The sequence below is a fragment of the Citrus clementina genome, unplaced genomic scaffold (genome assembly GCF_000493195.1).
Source record: "Citrus clementina cultivar Clemenules unplaced genomic scaffold, Citrus_clementina_v1.0 scaffold_2, whole genome shotgun sequence".
NCBI lineage: Eukaryota > Viridiplantae > Streptophyta > Magnoliopsida > Sapindales > Rutaceae > Citrus > Citrus x clementina.
In genome coordinates, this window is record NW_006262688.1 from 35045353 (window position 1) to 35066481 (window position 21129).

General features: G+C 42.1%; 3 protein-coding genes across 4 annotated transcripts; 1 reads left to right on the forward strand and 2 right to left on the reverse strand.

The window, feature by feature from the left end:
- Window positions 1–473: 473 nt before the first annotated feature.
- Window positions 474–4332, reverse strand: LOC18053285 (urease accessory protein G). 2 transcript variants are annotated; one of them, XM_006449608.2, is made up of 7 exons: window positions 4194–4332; window positions 3900–4100; window positions 3447–3507; window positions 2742–2943; window positions 2337–2458; window positions 2143–2247; window positions 474–708 (listed from the first exon to the last, which is right to left on the reverse strand). In XM_006449608.2, the coding sequence occupies exons 1-7, from the start codon at window positions 4268–4270 to the stop codon at window positions 637–639; spliced, it is 840 nt and encodes a 279-aa protein (XP_006449671.1). In that variant the 5' UTR covers window positions 4271–4332; the 3' UTR covers window positions 474–636. The 2 variants fall into 2 exon arrangements, with proteins under 2 accessions (XP_006449671.1, XP_006449670.1); XM_006449607.2 differs by having other exon boundaries at window positions 622–936.
- A 6915-nt stretch (window positions 4333–11247) lies between these two features.
- On the forward strand, window positions 11248–17112 carry LOC112101078. The gene has a single exon (XM_024190999.1). It carries the CDS (start codon window positions 11248–11250, stop codon window positions 17110–17112), a length of 5865 nt encoding a protein of 1954 aa, XP_024046767.1.
- Window positions 17113–18201: 1089 nt separating this feature from the next.
- Window positions 18202–20157, reverse strand: LOC112101079. Its single transcript, XM_024191000.1, has 4 exons — window positions 19657–20157; window positions 19398–19571; window positions 18854–19233; window positions 18202–18747 (listed from the first exon to the last, which is right to left on the reverse strand). The coding sequence occupies exons 1-4, from the start codon at window positions 19988–19990 to the stop codon at window positions 18202–18204; spliced, it is 1434 nt and encodes a 477-aa protein (XP_024046768.1). The 5' UTR covers window positions 19991–20157.
- Between the last annotated feature and the right edge of the window lie 972 nt (window positions 20158–21129).

Sequence of the window (21129 nt, forward strand, 5' to 3'; positions counted from 1 at the left end):
CTGCTTAATTATTTGAAATAATTCTAGAAAGCCTTATCCTATTAATACATACATACGTATACACACACACACTACACTCTGTGAGGGGGGACGATTTATCATATCTATGAGTGCAAAAAGAGAAATCAGAACTAATTGCGTACTAATTAGTTGTATGTATAAAACCAAAGAGATAATTAGAACAAATGGAACTTGCCATGCTATTCATAGTGTTAGCCCAGCAATTATTTCTTGCCACGTCACAATGGGAGCTAAATAAGTTCACACACCTGATTTGCTCTTTAGCCATGATGGTTTCTCAAGCTACTTTGCTAAGATAGCTAAATGGCCAATTAGAGCAGGCGGCTTGCGTACTTCTCCGTCCCATTGACTCCACATGTTTGTCTTTTAAAACATGAGAGATTATCATGTTTCCAAAGACAATTTAATAACTACCAGCATTATAGATTTTAATGAGTTAATTAAGACAAGGATTATCATATTGGACATGCCTCACATGATCAGGGGTCACTTGCCTAGCTTTTTAATAGCTCCAACGTTTATTCGCCCACACTTCAATATTGTCAAATAAATTGAATGAACAATGTTTGTCTCGTCAGATAACGGGACAGCCACATCAAATCCGGTCTGGGGTCATCAAGAATCTTCACAAACTACGAGATTTCCAAGTGGCAGGAGCATGCACCGTGCGAACAGATCAAGCAGCCACTTTAATTGTTAAAAGCATTGAGAATAAAAAGTTATCAGATGAGTTGAAACCAGAAACCTGATAAAATTTTTTGTCGAGGACGGTTTGTGCTGAAACTAATAAAATACAAGACAACAAACTAAAACAACTTCAGAGAAGTGGTATCAACGCCGCTTCTTCCCTGTTGATGCTTCCCAAGCCTGTAAAATGTGATTCACTATTTCCTCCACACCAAGCCCATGCTTGACCTGTAGGCGTATAATTCACGCAAATCATTAACAAGGAAAATATGTTGAGATCTCGTAATCTTACAGGCATCCAACTGTTTTTCATAGAGTTGGCAAAATTTAACATGCCCCGATTACCCGACACAAACACGACATAAATAAATGGGTATGGATAGTCAAATTTAACACGATTATTAAATGGGTCAGATCCGAGTCAACACGATTTTTTTCCGTGTCGGGTTTGGGTTAAAATTCTTAACCCATTTACCCGATCAATGACCCGATTATATTTTCTATTTTAAAATAATTTACATATTCTTATAATTAAAACTCAAATATTAGAGACGATTTTCTTTTTTTTATTCTTTAAAAGGGTGAATATAAACACAATGTTTTATTTATAAAATTTTACATACATTTAAAGCTTCAATAGTGTAAATGTGTAAAAATTGATAGACATTTATATTTTATAATATTGATATATAATATTATATACATATATATATATATATATATATATATATATAATTAAAACCTCAATAGTGTAAATGTGTAATATATTGGTAGATATGTATATTTTATAATATCGATAAATTATGTATGTATATATGTATGTATGTAGTTATGTACATACGTATGTATGATAATGTGTAAATATTTGATGTAACTTTTGTTCAATATATAGATATTAAACGGGTTATTGGGTAACCCGATTATTTTTCCGTGTCGGGTTTGGATCTCAATATTTTGACACGATTATTAAATGGGTCGGGTTTGGGTTGACCTAAATTTGACACGAGATGAAGCTGACACGACACGAACACGACCCGATGACCCGTTTTGCCAGCTCTAGTTTTTCAGATCAAGAAAAGGAACAATCTAACAGTTCAAGAAAAGCTCATCTCATAAATTACGAGATTATCAAAACATATAGCCAACTTGATATCATCAGATTGGGTGGGGCCTTTGCCGGCAATTTGCTATAGGTCTCTCTTCTTAGAAAATATCATTACCTCTTGTAAACATTCATGTAATCATTTGGGGTTAACTTGACGGTAAGCAGAATTTCATTGCACATAAAATCATATATGACACGAAGAAGAGAGTATGCACAGTTCAACAATTTGTCCAGACTATGCACGGTTCACAATTTGTCCAGAAGAGACTTCACGAAACTATGTAATGAGTTATGCTTAATATAAAAATGATACCAATGACCCAACCCACCTGAGCGAAGATAAAAGGCCCTCCATCACGCATCCGGAGTGCATCACGCTCCATTACTGCTAAGTCAGCTCCTATTGCTGAAGCAAGGTCAGTTTTGTTTATCACCTACGACAAGATGCAACAACTCATTCTCATTGACAAACAAGGGATGCCATAGCAGCAATAAAAACTGCTACTGATTTATGGAATCATACCAGAAGATCAGCTTGGGTGATGCCTGGGCCACCTTTCCGAGGAATTTTATCACCACCAGAAACGTCTATTATATAAATGATATAGTCTGCAAGTTCCCTGCTGAAGTTGGCAGCTAAATTATCTGCATGCACACAAATTTTCTTATCTATGAATCTTCTCATGCTTAGTTGTAACTGAGATTAACATTCATGACACCTTACAAAAAATTTTGGAAAAAGCAGTTTCTACGACTTAAGCATGTTATATCATGAGCATTACAAATATGTTCGGATACAAGCACCTCTACCAACTGGCACATAAAGATGAGCCAACTTCCTCAATAGTTTTCATTGGTTCAATTTAAAGTTTAGCCAGATTGCCCGAACGAAAAAACGCAGATTGGAAATGTATTTACTACAAATTACCTCCCCCAGATTCGCAAAGAAGTAGGTCTGCTTTGAACAAGTTAGAAAGTTCCTCGAGAGGGCCCAGATTGATGCTGATGTCTTCACGAATTGCAGCATGAGGACATCCACCTGTTTCCACAGCACGTATTCTCTCCTCAGGCAGAGCACCATTCCGCATCAGGAATTCACCATCTTCTTTTGTGAAAATATCATTTGTGACCTGAAGTATAATATACGCTTCTTAATCTATCATTCAACTTCAATTAGTCATTGGAATGATAAAATTAACAGGAGAAAAATATTAGGGATGATTATTAACCCATTTTTCAGTAAGTTCTTGGGAGATTGTGGCTGATCTCAAAGAAACAATTGTTCTTAAAATGTGCAAACAATTTTCAAATTGAGATACTGGACAGTGAAGTACACCAGTTCCTCTCTGCCTCTCAAATACAACAGAAAAGAAGCTGAATTAGAACAGAGAATCTAAACTTAAATTATGTGTCCAGACTCGTGTAGCTAGCAATTCCGCTACGGATATAAAGGAACTCAGTAGGAACATAAAAAGTTCCATATGCTTCAGTATTGACATCATTTTCCTTCTTTTTAGAACTCATTTTTTCCGGATGTCACTTCATCATTTCTTCTTCAAATTGGAATGGAATAATAAGCAAGCTATATGGACACGATAATTAAAATGAATCCCAAAAGTTCATCAGTACTTACAGCTGCAAGACTGTACTTGTCCCGCAAGAATTTACACAAAGCCAGCATTAAAGCTGTTTTCCTGCAAGGCATGACGCAGCAATACCCATATATTTTATTTCTTTCTTGAGACTAGCAACAATGATCACAAACTCACAAGAAAGACAGCCAAACAAAATAGAAAAATTTACAAAAACAAAGGATAAATAACAGTTGCCCACAAATCCAATTAAATACACTTTGAAATTCGACATTCGGGGTTAACAGATCAACAACATTAAATCAATTTCTAAACATGTGCAAAAAAATTTTTTTTTGAAAAAACTAATATCAGCAACAGTAACCCAGACGATATTATGACTCAAGAGAGTAAACAAAACCATTTTGCAGCGGAAGTTTCAGTTTTTTTTTGGGGGGGGGGGATGAAAAAAGAAAAAAGTCAAATTAAAAATTTGAAAGAGAAGGTGAAAATACCCAGTACCAACAGGGCCACCAATGCCAACGGTAAAAGCTCTCTCATTGAAATTTCTGCTGAGAATAGGCGGAGCTCTTCTGCTGAAATAGCCTGGAGAGTAAATGGGTTCGTGCGAGTGTGGCGCCAGTCCATCATGGCTATGATACACCCTTCCGTCTGACCCCACCCATGATGTTGCTGTTGAATCACCATGATTTTTTCTGTTAAATGAAACTATTAGTAATATTTTCCACGAAGAGAACATATAAATGAGGAAAAAAATTAAAAGAAATCAAATCTGAGAGATGAGTTACTCATCGGTATGATCATGATCACTGTCATGATGATGATGGTGGGCGTGGTCATGCGTATGATGATCATGTGAAGCCATTGACTATGAAAGCTTGCAGAGTCCGACTGTGAGGGTGAGTGATCTAGTGGCAGATTGCCAGATTGTTTTATCAGCGCTCATGTCAATGGCGATGGAACTGAAGTTACAAAACTACCCTTCAAAAAATATGCTCAAAATGCGAGCGGAGGTGGACTGTCATGTCCAATTAGTTTATCCTGTTGCTATGCATTATTATTACATTAAAAATCAATCGGTTGGTGCATTTTAAAAATATGAAATCATTATAAGACCTAAGGTTTTTAGGTTGGATAAAAAGTAAGATTAGGCCAATTTAAAGAATAAAAAAATTAGTACAATTTAAAGTTATGTTTTACTGTAGTTTAAATTTTAATTCAATAGTAATAAGTTTATTAATCCTATTTTTACTATTAATATTAAATTTTTATTCAATAATTTTTTAAAATTAACTTGGTTTAAATTTAAGATTAAATGTCAAAATTTTAATTCAACAATTTATTTTAACTAATATGTGAACTGTGGGGAATGTGATTAACAAGCATTGATACCGAGCCATCCTCACTACAGTCTTCATAATTTCAATGAACGTTTTGGACAATGAGTGAGGGTATTCAAATCAGTCTTTGCTCCCCTTAATTCATCCATGTTTCAGCAATCAGTTCTCGTATGTGGTCATGAGCTACTTCTTGGGAAGCTCCAGTTTCGTTCATGTAACATTGAATTGATCTCGCAACATCTCCTCTTTTCTTTTCTTATATATATATATATATATATATATATATATATATATATATATATAAGTGATTAGTTAGTTTAATTGCAAAATTAAGAATAACCAGACTACTAATGAAGCAATTAACTAATAAAATTACACATGTGATAGATACCGATGATGTTCCCAAACCGTCTGCAAGTCGTAGAATGATTGATAACCAACGAACTATATATATGTTGGGCTAGTCTTGTAAGGCCTCCTTTGTAATTGGATTTGCTGTTGAAGTATATGCATGGATTAAAATTACAGGAAGTGATATTGAAACCATGCATTCTCCATGTATTCTATAATTTTTTCTTGGAGAGCTGATATCTATCCGCTATCGGGCCACTTTGCCTCCAATAAATATGATTCACAAGGATCAGCCCATGAACTGTGTGTGTGTGTGTGTGTGAATGCGGGCACTAAAAAGATTTGAGGACGATGGTGGATGCGAATCCTTTAAATCAACTTGACTTGAGCTCATTGATACTCTGCAAAGACTTGAATTATCTTATCACTTTTGAGGATGAAATAAAAAGAATCTTGAATAGGATATACAACAATCATCCATACAGTATACCTCAAGGTAAGGGCCCTGGTTATCATTAATTTCATTACTCATAAACTACATCAAAGTATGGGTATTAATTAATTAGCTACATGTTGAATAATTGATTAACATTTCATCTCGTAGAAATTTGCAGTAGCTTCAGGGATGGGATGAGGAACTCGAAGTCATGCCTGATGAGTAGCGACGACTGCAAAGGAATTTTGGCTCTGTACGAAGCTGCATACCATTTGGAAGAAGGAGCAGATATCTTCTTCCATGAAGCTATAAAATTCACAACCCGATACCTCAAAAAGTTACATCAAAAGACATGACGAGGATCAATATCTGCCCACACTGGGGAATCATGCATTGGAGCTTTCCCTGCATTGGAGAATGCTAAGGTTGGAGGCCAGCTGGTTCATTGTTGTTTACGAAAGAGGACCCGATAAGAACCATTTCCTGCTCCAGCTTCCTAATTTGGATTTCAACAGAGTGCAAGCGACGCACCAAGAAGATCTTAAGTATGCTGCCAGGTGCAATCAGCGCACCTTGTATATTTGATGATTAGTTTGCGACCTTAATTACTTAAACAAGCACAACGAATTAAAGCATTGTACTTAATTATGCAATAAAATAATTACAGTTAAATAACAATTAATACGGTTGATGTTTGAGTTATTGATTCTTACCTATTATCGGCGTAAACTCATCGGCTTTACTAACAGCTACTTTCATATAATTAATAAAGTGGCGGAGGAAAACGGGTCTTGGGAGAAATTTTAGCAAGGAACAAGCAAATGGAGAATTCTTCTGGACATTGGGGGTGATTCTGAACCTCAATTTGGATATTATAGAAGGATATCTATGAAAGTCAATTCCTTAATAGCAATCATTGATGATGTTTATGATGTTTACGATACCTTGGACGAATGTGAGTTATTCACAGATGCTGTTGGTGGATATCCGCGAGGTTCTCTCGCGGATTTTTTCTCTATACCAAACCAATCTGCAACTTACAATGAATTTAAGTTTGAAATAACAAACCTGTATACAACTAAAAAATTTTCCATAATTGATAGATTTTTGTAGGCCATTTTGAACGGATTTACAAGTTCGCAAGTAATTTTGTTATCCCTACACATAAATATGAGTATAAAAAATACTATTTTTCTTAATTTATGACATGTATATTGGTTGGTGTAATTTTGGACGCTTGCATCGCAGATATTTATATTTTTACCCATAAATTGATTGATTTCAACATAAATCATAATCATATATTGATAATCATAGCATATGACCTAGGGTGGGCAGACCTATTCCAATTCAACGAACTCGATCAATTCAATCTAACTTTGAAAGGTTGAGTGGATTATTGTAGGTTAATTAGGTCAATTTTTTTTAACTCAATTAATAATTAGGATGGCTTTGGTTAATCCTACCCACCTCATGTAAATACTAATAATAATAATAACGATATGTTAATCCTCAATTGTAAAACCCCAAAGACCTAAATGGCTAACCTAATTTTTATTTTTTTTATTTTTTTTAATAAAAAATGTATCTACTTCTTTAAACTCTATTTCCAAAGGCATAATCACTCTCTCATATAAGTAAATTTATTATTTTAGAAGTTTAATTTTAAAAATATGTTGGTTTCAATTTCTTTTTAGTTTTTAGTAAACACTTAACAAATCATAATTATAATACTTTCATTTTGTTATTAGACATGATGGTAACTAATTATCTAAAAGTTTTGGATTTGGAATTCAAAAAGGAGACATGGGAAGCCGAGAATAATGCCTAGAAGTTCATTGTCAAAATTCTCTTAATTTTAAGATAATTAGGTTTTTAATTTTTTTTGTCGAACACTAGACAGTGAACAGAATTTTCATGTTATAATAGATTTATATTTGATTTTAATAAGTTTTATTTCAAATTTATATCTTTCCCTTTATTTAATTTTTAATTTTGATTTCACTTTTAATCCAGTCAACACAATCCAACCCGATAATTTAAAGGTTGGATTGGATTAGGTTAAACATATTCATTTAATTGAGTTAGGTTGATTTTATCTCAACTTATTCAATAATGAATTAAGTTGAATTTTCACCAACCCCATCCAACCAAACCCATGCCCAGCCGCATATGTTCCATATGATACGGGATGGGAATTTAGTGAGCAGATAGACAAACTTCGACCGATCCCACAAAATATATACTCCACTCTATGCATTTCCATCACCATTTATGTCTATATACAGGTTCCGTATTTCTGAATTCACCTTCACACTACGTACACAGCTTCTCTAACTTAATTCGAATTCTTCAGTTATTAGCTCTTAAGAGCTTTTATAGTTCTGAACAATTCTAATAGGTTCTTTCATTACATACTAAAATTCAGAAATCAAAATCAAATGATCTTTCTTATAAATAGAGGCCATAAGGTGTAAACAATGCAAAATTTTCATTCCGCTATAGAAATCAATACTTTGGCTCTCTTTCAAACTTCAAAGTCACATATATATTTCATTTCTGTACTTATACAACTACAACCTCTTTTTAAAGTGTTTGATGAAATGCTAAACTTCTATTTTGCAGCTATTAACAGATATCGGGTAATTTCATTTCACAGAGTTAAAAATTAACCCATACCTCCTCAACCTCAAACATCCTTAGATATAATCGTTTATACTTACATTTTACGATGCAATAAGAACCAGGACTGAAATTTTTTCCTCAAATCTTGGCATTGATTAGCAATTTACACGAACAAAATCCAACTGCAGAAGCCACAGCAATACCGCATAAATTTATTAATTATTAAATAGAAGAAAAGAGTAAAAGTAGTAGCAGCAAAGACAGGAGAAAGCTACGGTGCAACGGTGATTATCACCGTTGCACCCAGCCGTTAGATTCCACCGGATCCATTCATCCACGTGGATCCAACGGCTGGATACAACGGTGATACCGTATCACCGTTGTACTGTAGCCGGACCCGCAAAGACAATACCATATATTTTTATCTGATCCTCCTATCTTACATACATATAAGATACATTTTCCTCACATGAACTGTATATGAGTCCCACACATACACTGTTTATGTTAGGAAAATGTATCTTACATGCATATAAGATAGGGATTGCTTATCTTTGTATATATAATCACACACCCCATTAATTCTTTTAATCATTGTGAAATGACTATACTGAGTAGTATTACAAACTTGGAAATATTTTCACACTTTCAACTACACAACAAGGCAAATTCCTATTGGCCAGAAATACCCATTTTAAACAACGGCCATTGCTAGATAGTAGATACATATCATATGTGATCAGTATGTCCCCTGACACCTAAAAAGAAATCCAAGTTTCCCACAGGCAATAAAGTGAGGCCGGTCAGCTATATATATATATAGTCCACTTTTTGATGCATGTTCCATCGTTGGTACTGTAGATGAAGAAAAGGCATCAAAAACTGGACCATGAAATTAAAGCCAGGTAACGTACATACTACATCAGCTAGCTAACACGTTGAAGATGAAATTGAACCATATATGAAATTAATAATCCGAGATTAATTAGCAGCCGGGTAGCTAGTCGAACAAATTCCTGAGAGCATTTCGTTTTGCACACGGCTCCCCCGGCAATGTCACCTTTCCGCGTTCCCTGTCTATCAAATTCACATGAGGTAGAGTGGTACCAGAACCGACCGCTGGTTGCCCATGATCATGGCCTAAGATCACTCCTTGCTTTTGCAAATAATGCCATTTGTCTTGAAACAGGTAAAAGAAAGCAATCAAGGAGATCTGAGCTGTGAAGAGTATAGTCCAAAGCGTAGTGCTTCTTGATGTTTTATTATGGTAGGCTTTTAAGCCCGTGTAAATGTTGATAATCCCCACAAGAGAAATTGCTGTTCCTAATAACCAGTGCACGACGTACCACATACTTCTTCTTTTATTTCCTCTGCGCGCGCCAGAAGATAAATAAATAAATTGATGATGCCAATTGCCATCTGAGATCTGATGAAATTAATTAAGTGAGATTTAATCTTGACTCGGGTGGATTACGCACGTACATACCTCGGAGGCTTGAAGAATCCAATTGAGACCTGCAGCCACAAGGCGCCATAAAGTGCTAGACCTAAACGTTGGTGGTTATTATTGAATGAATTCTCGAAATTCCTAATGGACATTATAGCTCCAACTGTTGCTAGAACCACCGAAAGCATCTGTACATCGAAATTGAAATTCACACAATTAGTTTACTTTTTCTTGCTATATTTAATTATCACAAAAAGGTTGGTTAATTACATTGGTTTTTTGTTATTTATATCAAGTAATAATTGGAAAGACTATAGAATAATGTTAGAGATAGCAACATTTTGAGCCCTAACTTAATATTATGTATTACCCATTTATTATATCAGGAATGTAAAACTACTTATTACTCTATTCTACCATCCAATTGAGATTTAAGTTGAGACACGAATATTAAGATTTCAGCATTGCTATTTTCAAAAATTATAAACATTTTGAGTTCTAATTTAATATTATCTGTTTGAGGGAAAGATGGAAAAGGTAATAGAGCGCCACGTGTCAGCCAATGGAATGATATCAGCACAATCGGAGGTACCCTACATAATCCGAGGTGCCCGACATGACTTGAGGTACCCCGTATAAATAGAGGTACCCTGCACAATTAGAGGTATCCCACACAAATAGAGGTACCCCATACAAATAGAGGTACCCCATACAAATAGAGGTATCCCATACAGATAGGGGTACCCTGCGTAATAGGGGGTACCCCATGTAATTCGAGGTACCCGGCAAAGCGGATGCAAGAGAATCCACCGAAAATATCCGCCATGAGAAACGTCTCCGCCTCCTAAAAGATATCATTTGATTTTGTCAGAATTAAGAATCAAAAGCGACGTGCTAAAAGGAGGGACAGCCGTCTGCTACCTCTGCCAAAAGTGAAGGACACTGTCCCAAGGACAGTGGTCCCTAGCCGCCTACCCGACAGCTACTGCAGAGGTACCCTGGACCACTCTCCAGCGCACGCCACGTTTCCAAAAGATGAGATACGCCGCGAACATGCACATAACGGCCCCAAGAATCATAAAAGCGGTAAAAGGACGTTAGCCAAAAAGGGTATGCCACGTGGCAGCTAAGGTACTCCATATATAAAGGCGCCTAGGTTTCATTCTCCATCATGCTCTCATTCGCCCAAAAACACTCACACTCCAAAAAAGAGGTTTTCTTCAACCTTAAACCCTAATTTACAGAGGGCTAGCTAGCTCTCTTTGCAATAAAAGCTTGAGTTTGCTAACTTGAGCGTCGGAGTGTGAACGCCGGGGTACCCCTGGCTTCACCTCTAACCTCTATTTCATTGTTTTGCAGGCGTGAAGCTCATTTTGAAGGATACCTCTCTTGTTTCTGATCTTCCACCATTGTTACTACTCTCTCTCCCTTTCTCACCTCCCCGCATTTCAGATACACCGCACCGCACACAATAAACTAGTGAGGTACCCCATCTCCCCCAAAAATATAAATTCATTGTTGAAGATTGATTTTGGATTTTCCTACCCCAAAATCAGTTGAAAACAATTGGCGCCGTCTGTGGGGAGACGCACAAAAAGCCTCCTCCACGGTTACCAAACTAGTTGTTGTGTGTACTCCAATACATGGCACCCGACGTACCTCCCGAAGGTTTAATGGGGGATCCTACAAGGATGAGAGAGGACAGCAGCAGTGAAGGCAGTGATCCCGCGAGAAGGGTAGCCCGCATCAGTAAGGGCAAGGGTGTCAAGCAGTCGACGGGTGTTCGCCAAGAAGAAGAACCTATTTCGCACAAGCGTTTTGAGGATCTTGCTCACGCAATACTTAGGGCGGTTGGATCTCGGGCACCCGAAAGTTCACTTCCACCAGTGACGCTAGAAGCTCCACCACCTCAAACGGACGACCAAGCTATGGTCAGAAGAGGGGTACCCGAGGCCAGCAAGCCAAAGCCTAGGCCATCGGGTACCCGTTCTAAGTTTCAAACCATGGGCTCCCGCGACGAGCGTTCCACCGCCTCTTGCAATTCCCGCAGTAGCCAGGGTATGAGGCGTGCAAAGCGTACCCACGAGGATCTCCGTGAGAAGTTAAACGCCAAAAGGGCTTCTCAAATGGCGGCGACATCATCAGGTACACCGAGGGTACCCCTCGAACTTGTGGAAAAGATGGAGAACCTGGAAGCCCAAGTGAAGCTCCTCTCCGAGAAGCAAAACATCACAGCTGCACCAACGCCAATGACCTACCAATCGCCATTCACTATGGAGATTAGGACAGCAGCTCTCCCCGAGGCGTTTGCCATGCCTCAGATACCCCAATACTCGGGTACCACTGATCCCTCGGAGCATGCTGAGCTATACCGTGACCAAATGCTTATTAAGGGTGTAGATGAGAGCGCCATGTGTAGGATGTTTACACACACACTCACGGGCCCCGCGAAGTCATGGTTTCGCTCTTTGAAGGCGGGTAGCATATCTTCCTTACACCAATTGTTATCTGAATTTACTAAAGAGTTTTCCTATGCTTCCACTCAAGATAGGGTAGCCTCCAAACTTGCCTTTATCAAGCAAGGGGAAGCCGAGCCTTTGGCGGAGTATGTAAGTCGTTTCCACCAAGAGGTGCTGCGGACCGGAGCATTTGGAAACCAATACACATTGACCCATTTTGAGAAAAATTTACGGTTGGGTAAGTTATGGCGTTCTTTTCAAAAGAAGCGTCCACTTTCATATGGGGAAGCCCGTTCTCGGGCGTTGCAACAAGTGGAGATGGACGAAAAATGCCAATTGAAGCGCCAAGAAGATAAGGCCGATGTTACAAAGAACAAGGAGAAGCCCAAGAGGGTGGAGGCCCCAATACCGCGGGTGCCCCGAGCACGGAGCCCTCCACGGGCTGCCTTGCGGGGACGAGGGTATAACCCTCAGGGTGCCTCGAGGGTACCCCAACCTCCAAGATCGCCACCACCGGATCAGCGAGAGCCACCGCCGAGGCCTCGGTATGAATCTTACCACCCACTGAATCGATCCCCAGAGCAGATCTTCTACCATATTCGGGATAGTGGCCTCCTCCGCCCTCCTAAGCCAATGAAGAAGTACCCCAACATGAAGCGTAGCCTGAAGTATTGCGAGTTCCATGAGGACTTTGGTCACAGCACAGCCGAGTGCTTCACCTTGCGAGAAGAAATTGAATCTTTGATTCTCAGCGGGTACCTCAAAGAATTTGTTGCTGGCATGAGAGAAGCTCGGAAATCTGCGGAACATGATAAAGGCAAGCGGGTAGCTGATGGCAGTCCTGAACGAGAGGTACCCCTTGGACACAAGAAAGGCGTGTATGTCCGAATGATCATGGGCGGACCGACTTTAGCGGGCCAATCTAGGAGGGCTATCAAAGGCTATGGTAGATCGTTGTCGATAACCACCAATATGGGCAGAGAAGTCAACCTTAATGAATGGGGTACACCGAAGGTACCCCACCATCCCCCGCCTATCCTTTTTACAGAAAAAGATGCGGAGGGCATCTCGTACCCCCACGATGATGCCTTCGTAATTACGTTGAAGGTTGCCACTGGTAAGGTAGCAAGAACTCTCGTAGATACTGGTAGCTCCGTTGACATCATTTTCAAAAGCGCCTTGGATCAGCTATTGATTGAGTCGCCAAAGATCACCCCATATGCTACGCCTCTTATTGGGTTCGCCGGAGATATGGTTATACCAAAAGGCATCATTACGCTGCCCGTTACACTTGGTAAGGTACCTCACCGTGTTGTTCATATGATTGATTTTCTTATTGTAGATCACCCGGGTGCCTACAATATTATATTGGGTAGGCCGTTCTTAGTAGCAACTAAAGCGGTGGTATCCATGCACTATCTCGCCATGAAAGTCCCGGCCGCCCAAGAAGTTATCACCATTAAAGGGGACCAGCAATCGGCTCGTGGATGTTATTCCGTGGCCTCCAAAGTCACTTACCAAATAGCTTCAGATCCGCCAATGAAGGGGTACCCTAGTGGCAGCCAGCCCACACCTTCCCCCTCAAAGCGAGCACTTGCTAGACAGCGGAGAACAGTACTGAAAAAATCTCCTCAAGTAGCCCACCCACGAGAAAAGTTGGAGTTTTCACCAAGGGAGATGGAAGCAGTTACGGGGGATAGCTCGAGGGTACCTCACGGGGACCAGGAGGAGCCCAGATGTGAAGTTGAGGCACCTTTGGATCCCCGAATATTGAAAGATGAAATGCGGGGTACCCCAGTTGAAGATCTTATTTCAGTCTCGATTTGCGCCACCGACCCAACAAAGACAGTGAAAGTAGGCTCCAACCTCTCGAAGGAACAAAGGGAGAAACTCATCACCTTCCTATGTGAGCACCTCGATGTATTTGCTTGGTCCCACTCGGATATGCCGGGTATCCCACATTCTCTCTCATGTCACAAACTCAATGTCAGCCCGCATAATAAACCGGTCAAACAGAAGCGTCGCGCCTTCAATCAAGAGAGGTACGATGCAATTGAACAAGAGGTAGACCGCCTATTAGTAGCACGGTTTATTCGGGAAGCAGTGTACCCCGATTGGGTGTCCAACGTTGTTCTTGTCAAGAAATCAAACGGAAAGTGGCGCATGTGCGTGGACTTCACCGACTTGAATAAGTCCTGCCCCAAGGATAGCTTCCCGCTTCCTCGGGTGGACCAGCTGGTTGATGCAACAGCGGGGCATGAAATGCTTAGTTTTATGGACGCCTTCTCCGGGTACAACCAAATCCCGATGTACGAACCCGATCAAGAGAAAACAGCCTTCATCACCAACCGGGGGTTATACTGTTATAAGGTTATGCCGTTTGGTTTGAAGAATGCCGGGGCTACCTACCAGCGGCTAGTGAACAAAATTTTTAAAGAACAAATCGGGCGCACCATGGAGGTGTACATAGACGACATGATCACCAAATCGGTGCATGCGGGGGAACACCTGGGGCACCTCAGAGATACCTTTACCGTTTTGAGAAAACATCAGATGCGGCTAAACCCTGAAAAATGTGCATTCGGGGTAACCTCGGGAAAGTTTCTCGGTTTCATGGTACAACAACGGGGGATTGAAGCCAACCCCGATAAAATTCGCGCAGTTCTTGACATGAAATCGCCAAGCACCATCAAGGAGGTTCAAAGCTTGGCAGGCCGGGTAGCTGCTCTGAGCCGCTTTATCTCCAAGGCTACCGACCGGTGTAAGCCCTTTTTCAAAGCTTTGAAGACCGGTAAAAAGCTCCAATGGACACCCGATTGCGAAGAGGCTTTCCAAGAACTGAAGGGGTACCTCGTGAATGCTCCACTACTTGCCAAACCTGAGCCGGGAGAGGTGCTGCTGCTATATCTCGCCGTATCCGAGCATGCCACCAGCTCTGTGTTACTCCGAGAGGATGATAATGGGGTACAACGACCTATTTACTACACTAGTAAGGCTATGGTTGATGCCGAAAAAAGGTACCCCACCTCTGAGAAGATCATTTTGGCATTGGTTGTCTCCGCACGGAAGCTCAGACCATATTTTCAGGCTCACACCATTGCAGTCGTCACCAACCTTCCCCTCCGGCAAATCCTTCAGAAGTTAGACATGTCCGGAAGGCTTCTCCGATGGTCCCTCGAATTAAGTGAGTTCGACATCATCTTCAAGCTTCGTTCGGCGATTAAAGCTCAGGCCATTGCTGATTTCATTGCGGAATTCGCCAATGACTCAAGTGGTGAAGGCGATCTGAGATACCTGTTAGATACCCCACCTACCGATGAAGAGGAGCAGGTCTGGGAAATATATGTGGATGGTTCCTCTAACTCACACGGAAGTGGCGCAGGAGTTATTATAATCGACCCGAACAAGGTGAAAATATGCTACGCCCTGCAATTCGGATTCAAGGCTTCAAACAACGAAGCCGAGTACGAGGCAATCATAGCAGGGTTGAGGATGTCGAAGGCTTTGGGAGCAAAAAGGGTACACGTCAAGAGCGACTCACAGTTGGTGGTAAGCCAGATTACCACACAATATCAGGCGAAAGAGGAAAACATGAAGGGATACCTCGAAAAAACCAGAGAATTGATGTCCCAATTTTGCGAGGTTAAAGTGGAAAGGATACCCCGACTGGAGAACAGCGAAGCCGATACCCTAGCAAAAATGGCGTCCCTTGGTGTAGCTCAGTCAGCTGGCCCCATCACAACAGAACATATACCCGCCCCCAGCATTGATCTCCTAGAGCCGTTGGAAGTAGGATCACTGTCCAACGAGGTACTTTGGATGGAGCCTATCATAAGGCACCTCAAGGATGGAGACCTCCCCTCAGATAAAAGTGAAGCGAGAAGACTAAAGTATAAAGCTGCCCGGTATTGCCTGATCCAGGATACCCTATACAGAAGAGGGTTCACTCTTCCTTACCTTAAATGCTTGGGAAGCGACGAGGCCGAGTATGTCATGAGGGAGATACATGAGGGGATTTGTGGCAATCATTATGGAGCACAATCACTGGCGCAAAAAGCTCTCCGTCAGGGGTACTACTGGCCAACCATGCGGGAAGATGCCAAGAATATGGTACGAAACTGTGACAAATGCCAAAGGTTCGCCAGGGTACCCCACCTACCCCCAGAGAAGCTAACAGTTATATCTTCCCCTTGGCCCTTCGCTATGTGGGGAGTGGACCTCATTGGCCCGTTACCTACCGGGAAGGGGCAAGCAAAACATGCAATCGTGGCGGTAGATTATTTTACAAAATGGGCGGAAGCGGAGCCACTAACAAGCATCACAGAAAGGAAAACCACCGAATTCATTTGGAAGAACCTCATTTGCAGATTTGGAATCCCTTATGCAATTATCAGTGATAACGGCAAGCAATTCGATAATGAAAAATTTCGAAGCTTTTGTTCGGAGTTGGGGATAGCCAACCGATTTGCTACACCTGCCCACCCCCAATCTAATGGGCAAGTCGAAGCCGTTAACAAGATTATCAAAGGTATCCTGAAGAAGAAGCTAGAGGAAAGAAAGGGAGCATGGGTAGACGAGCTACCTGGCGTACTGTGGGCATACCGGACTACTCAAAACACCTCCACCAGGGAGACCCCGTTTTCCCTCGCATTCGGTGTTGACGCAGTGATTCCTGCAGAAATCGGGGTACCCTCTCACAGGGTTGAATACTTCGATGAGGCCGAGAACACCTCCTTGGTTGCTTCAAACCTTGATTTGGTGGCTGAAAAAAGGGCTAGAGCAGAACTGAGGACAGCCATATATCAGCATCGCATTTCGGGTCTATATGAAAAAAAGGTACGCCCTCGATCCTTCAAGAAAGGAGACTTGGTCTTGAGAAGGGTAACTCAGAACACTAGGGTACCCTACGAAGGTGCTTTCGGGGCAAATTGGGAAGGACCTTACCGCATCGACAAACCCGTTGGGACAGGTGCATACAGGCTACTCCACATGGATGGCACAATTGTGAGGCACCCCTGGAACGCTGCAATGCTACGGAAATATTACTAAAGGACAGTGTCTCAACCTTTAGTCTTTTGCTGTTATTTGCTTTCTTTAATGTTTTTGTGTGATAGGCCAAGTAGGGTACCCCAAATGCCCTATGTTGTTCAGTTACAACTTTAGAGTTTCTTTAATTTTCAAATGAAAAGAATAGGAGGTCTTGCGGTCTCCCATTCTCCTCAGGGTAACAAAGCTAAGTCATGTATTGATCAACGCTTTCGTTATCTATAAATGCATTTTCTTTCTCAACAAATATGATGTGAGTTCTTCCTTTATTTTTCGCCACTTCGATCTTAGAATGCAGATTACATTCATTTATCGCCATTAATATACCCTCGCATCTGGTTATATGCAATTCTCGCCATACGCTTGTCAGTTATGACTAACCTATCACAGGACCAGCCAAGGTACTTGATATGCCTAGATCGTGACGATCTGTGTAAAGCCAAGATAGGCAATGGAGTGAACAGCCCAGGGGTAGCCTTTCTGCGGAAGCATGACAAAGCTACCTAGACAAAGAGAGGGAGGGTCAAAGAGGACCCGAGGGTGAAGAAAAACCGGCATACCCTAGCGGCACGAAGTTCGGCTTAGGTATGAGAACACCCACACCTCCGTCCTCGTACTTTTGCAAAGTATGGGATAAGCTATTCAAAAATTCGGAGAGCACTTCGAAAGAATAAGAAATTGATTGGTTGGACCAATTGAGCACTTTCAATTTTTGATCGAGATGTCGCGACGATGTTTTGATTACCTATTTGTGGAAAATCCGCCATGGTTGCCGAGGAGGGCATGCACCAAATTCGCCGCTCAGTGTAAACCAGCAGGCGCCTGATGTTGAATACTTGTTAAGGTACCAGGGGTACCCCATTTTAAAAAAAAATGATGAAATGAGAGGTACCCTAGGAATTTGTAAGATAACAGTTTAGCCAAGCATTCGTTTGCAGAATAATGCAAAGTACAAGAGGACTAGATGGTATGGTATCATAACAAAAGAGAAGTCTCAATAAAACAAAATATCCCGAGAAACCAAAAAGAAATAAACAAAGTCCAAATAGCAAAATGTGGATAGATCCGATAAACAAGAGCACAGTGAGAAGGCTACACCGAGGGGGGAACGCGATCCCCAACATCCGTCTCTAAAGGGCGATCGGCAGAAGACTCCGAGGTACCCGGAATATGAGCCGCCGAAATAGGGGCATCCGAGGCGGGCAACGACTGAGGCTGATGGGGTACCCCAGGCGACCCAGAAGGGGTACCCGACCGTGCCTGGGAAGACTTCTTCCGCTCCGCAATTGTCTTCAGAATGGCAGCCTTGTTGACAAATTTCTGCACGCGGGGTACCTCCAACGCCGGATCCACACTCCACACCTCCGTCATGATGAGTGAGAATGCATCCTCCGCCATCGTCTTTTGCCGAGATAGCAGATCCCCGTTGGTGGCCCTCAACTCTTCACAATCCTTCTCCACCCTAGCTTTCTCTTCCGATAGGCCAGTAATGCGTTCTTGCAGAGTTTTAACTTCTCGAGCGAGCTGATCCTCACGAGATTGACGGCTTTGAAGCTCACTCCTTAACTTGTCGACCTCTGACTGTGCGGCAACAAGGGAGTCGAGATCCGGAAGGCAGTGGCTAAGGAGAAAGGATGCATGCGGGTCATGCAAGACATGTTAAATATATGTGTATGGCGAAAAGATCAAATAAGTGAAAAGAAAATGATGAAGAGTACACCCGGGGTACCCCAAGAAAGCCTACCTCTTGGGTAGCCCTAAGTGCTTGACCATAACGCTGGCTCAAGCTCATCTTGTCAACCTCTTCAGCAACCTCGGAGGTGACATTTTCAGCAGAGTAGTAAAAGTGGCGAGCCAAGTGCGAAACCTCCTTGTTAGAAGCCGGGTCTAAGTCACCCTCACGTAACTCATCGGGGAAAGTAGAAACCAGCCCGAATTTTCTCTTCTTCGAGCGAGGGGTACCCTTTGACCCGCTGTGGGAGGTACCCTGAGATTTCCCCTTTGGACCGGGAGCTCGAGGAGGTCGGGAGCCTTTCGGGGGTACCGCCGAATCCTGAGATCCGGAAGCACCGCCCACTACCGCTTGGAAGAAGGCGTCGAAAGCATCACCCGTCGATTCCATGACTGCACCCAATGCACAAAAGTTATGTTAGCTGGACAAGTACTAAGTACTGCAAAAGTAAAAATAAGAAATGGAAAGCGGAGAAGCGAAACGAAGAATGCAATAATAATGGGGTACCCCAGTCCCATAAGTAATAATAGGATACCCCCCGACACCCAAATCATACATGAGTCACCCCCAGGAGCAGATGTAGGACTTCGGTCAATCAGCCCCGCTCTCCATAATCGGCTCTCCTCCAGCACATCACTACCCCTCTGTGCACCTCGAAGCCTGTCCATAAATTTCTTCACCTCTCTCCCCACCTCCTGAACTGGGCATGATCCTTTAGCCCATGTCACACCTGTGAAAGCATAAAGAACTCAAGGTTAGTGAGACATTCAGGCGAAAGATTCCGATTAAAAACCATAAGTAAGGGAGATACTTACAGTCTACATTGAAGGAATGAGAAACCTCCACGGGGTCGCCCTTCTCACCTAGAGTCTCTGTCCCCCACCTACCCTCAGCGACAAACCATCCCTTTCGGTAACCCTTCTTCAAGGCAGGGTTCCCCTCAACGATGTGGCCATGATCACCCCAGGGAGAGAAGTAAGCAATGCCGGGACCCTTAGGCTTCTTGAATTGGTAAAGGCCCCTCAACTCCCGAACAGAAATGTCGCGCTTCACGACCTCCAACCATAACACATGTAAGCCCGTCAGTGTCCTCCACCCTGGAAGGGACAGCTGCCCAGGAGCTACCCCCAAGTAATTAAACATTTTCATAAAGAATGGTTGGAGGGGCAGGCGGAGTCCTAGATCGAAGAGGTCGATATGGAGAGCAATCCCATCAGACTTTGGACACTCGGGTCGCTCATTCACATGGGGTACCCTAAGCTGGACAGACGGAGGAATATTGTATTTGGCTCTAATTTGCTCCAACTCCCCCAAAGTAGCCCTTCTAATGCCTAGGGAAAAAGGGTTGCTAGATTTTGAAGGTGTGGCAGGGGGAGATTTAGGCGGTTGGTCCGAGGAATGAGCTGGAACCTTAGGCTTGGTTGGCTTACCCTTCTTTCGAGGATGGGGGGTAGGCCGTCTACTAGGAAAGTGTGGGCTGACACGAGGGGTACTCCTAGGAGGAGGGGGCTCAGAACGAGAATTGCGACTCCTAAAGGAACTAGGGGGGGACCGATCCCCCTCGCTGATGGAGATGTGGGAAGGGGAACCCGTAGGAGGGTTGTCAACCCCACTAACCCCAACTTTACGTCGCTTCATCGGGGGTCCCGTGTGCTTTTTGCCCATCTACTTTTCCCCAACAGCACATCCACAAATTCCCCAGCAATACACCCAATAATACACCCAACGATACACCCAACAACATATCCACAAGCCCCCAACAACACATCCAACAAGCCACACGTTTTCCAAACAGCAATATATCCATACCAAGCACCATCCACCACACATCAACCACCAAATGCAAACACCAACCAACAAAACAAAAAACAACAAAAACAAAAAATAAAATTTTCTCAGAGTATACAAAATAGCGCCACGCTGAATGCGCCAAAGGAGGAGAAGTAATGAGGGATACCTGTGATTCACCAATTCAGCAGATCGGGATTGAAAATCGTGGCAAGATGAAGCTGCAGGCAACCAAAAACAGTGAGTAAAAATATGCAAATATAAAAATAAAAATAAGCTTAAATATATATAATTATTTATAAATAAGTAAATAAAATGAAGAACGAAGAAGCTGCAGTAACCGGCGTCGGCTGTAATGGCTGCAACCACCGAGAACCAACGCCGACCGCCGCAGCTGCAGCCACTGAGAAGAACCGACGCCGGAAAAATGCAAAGGAGGACGTCGGCCAAAAAAAAAAAAAAGAGAAAAATCGAGAAGCTGCAGCCGCTAAACTAACGCC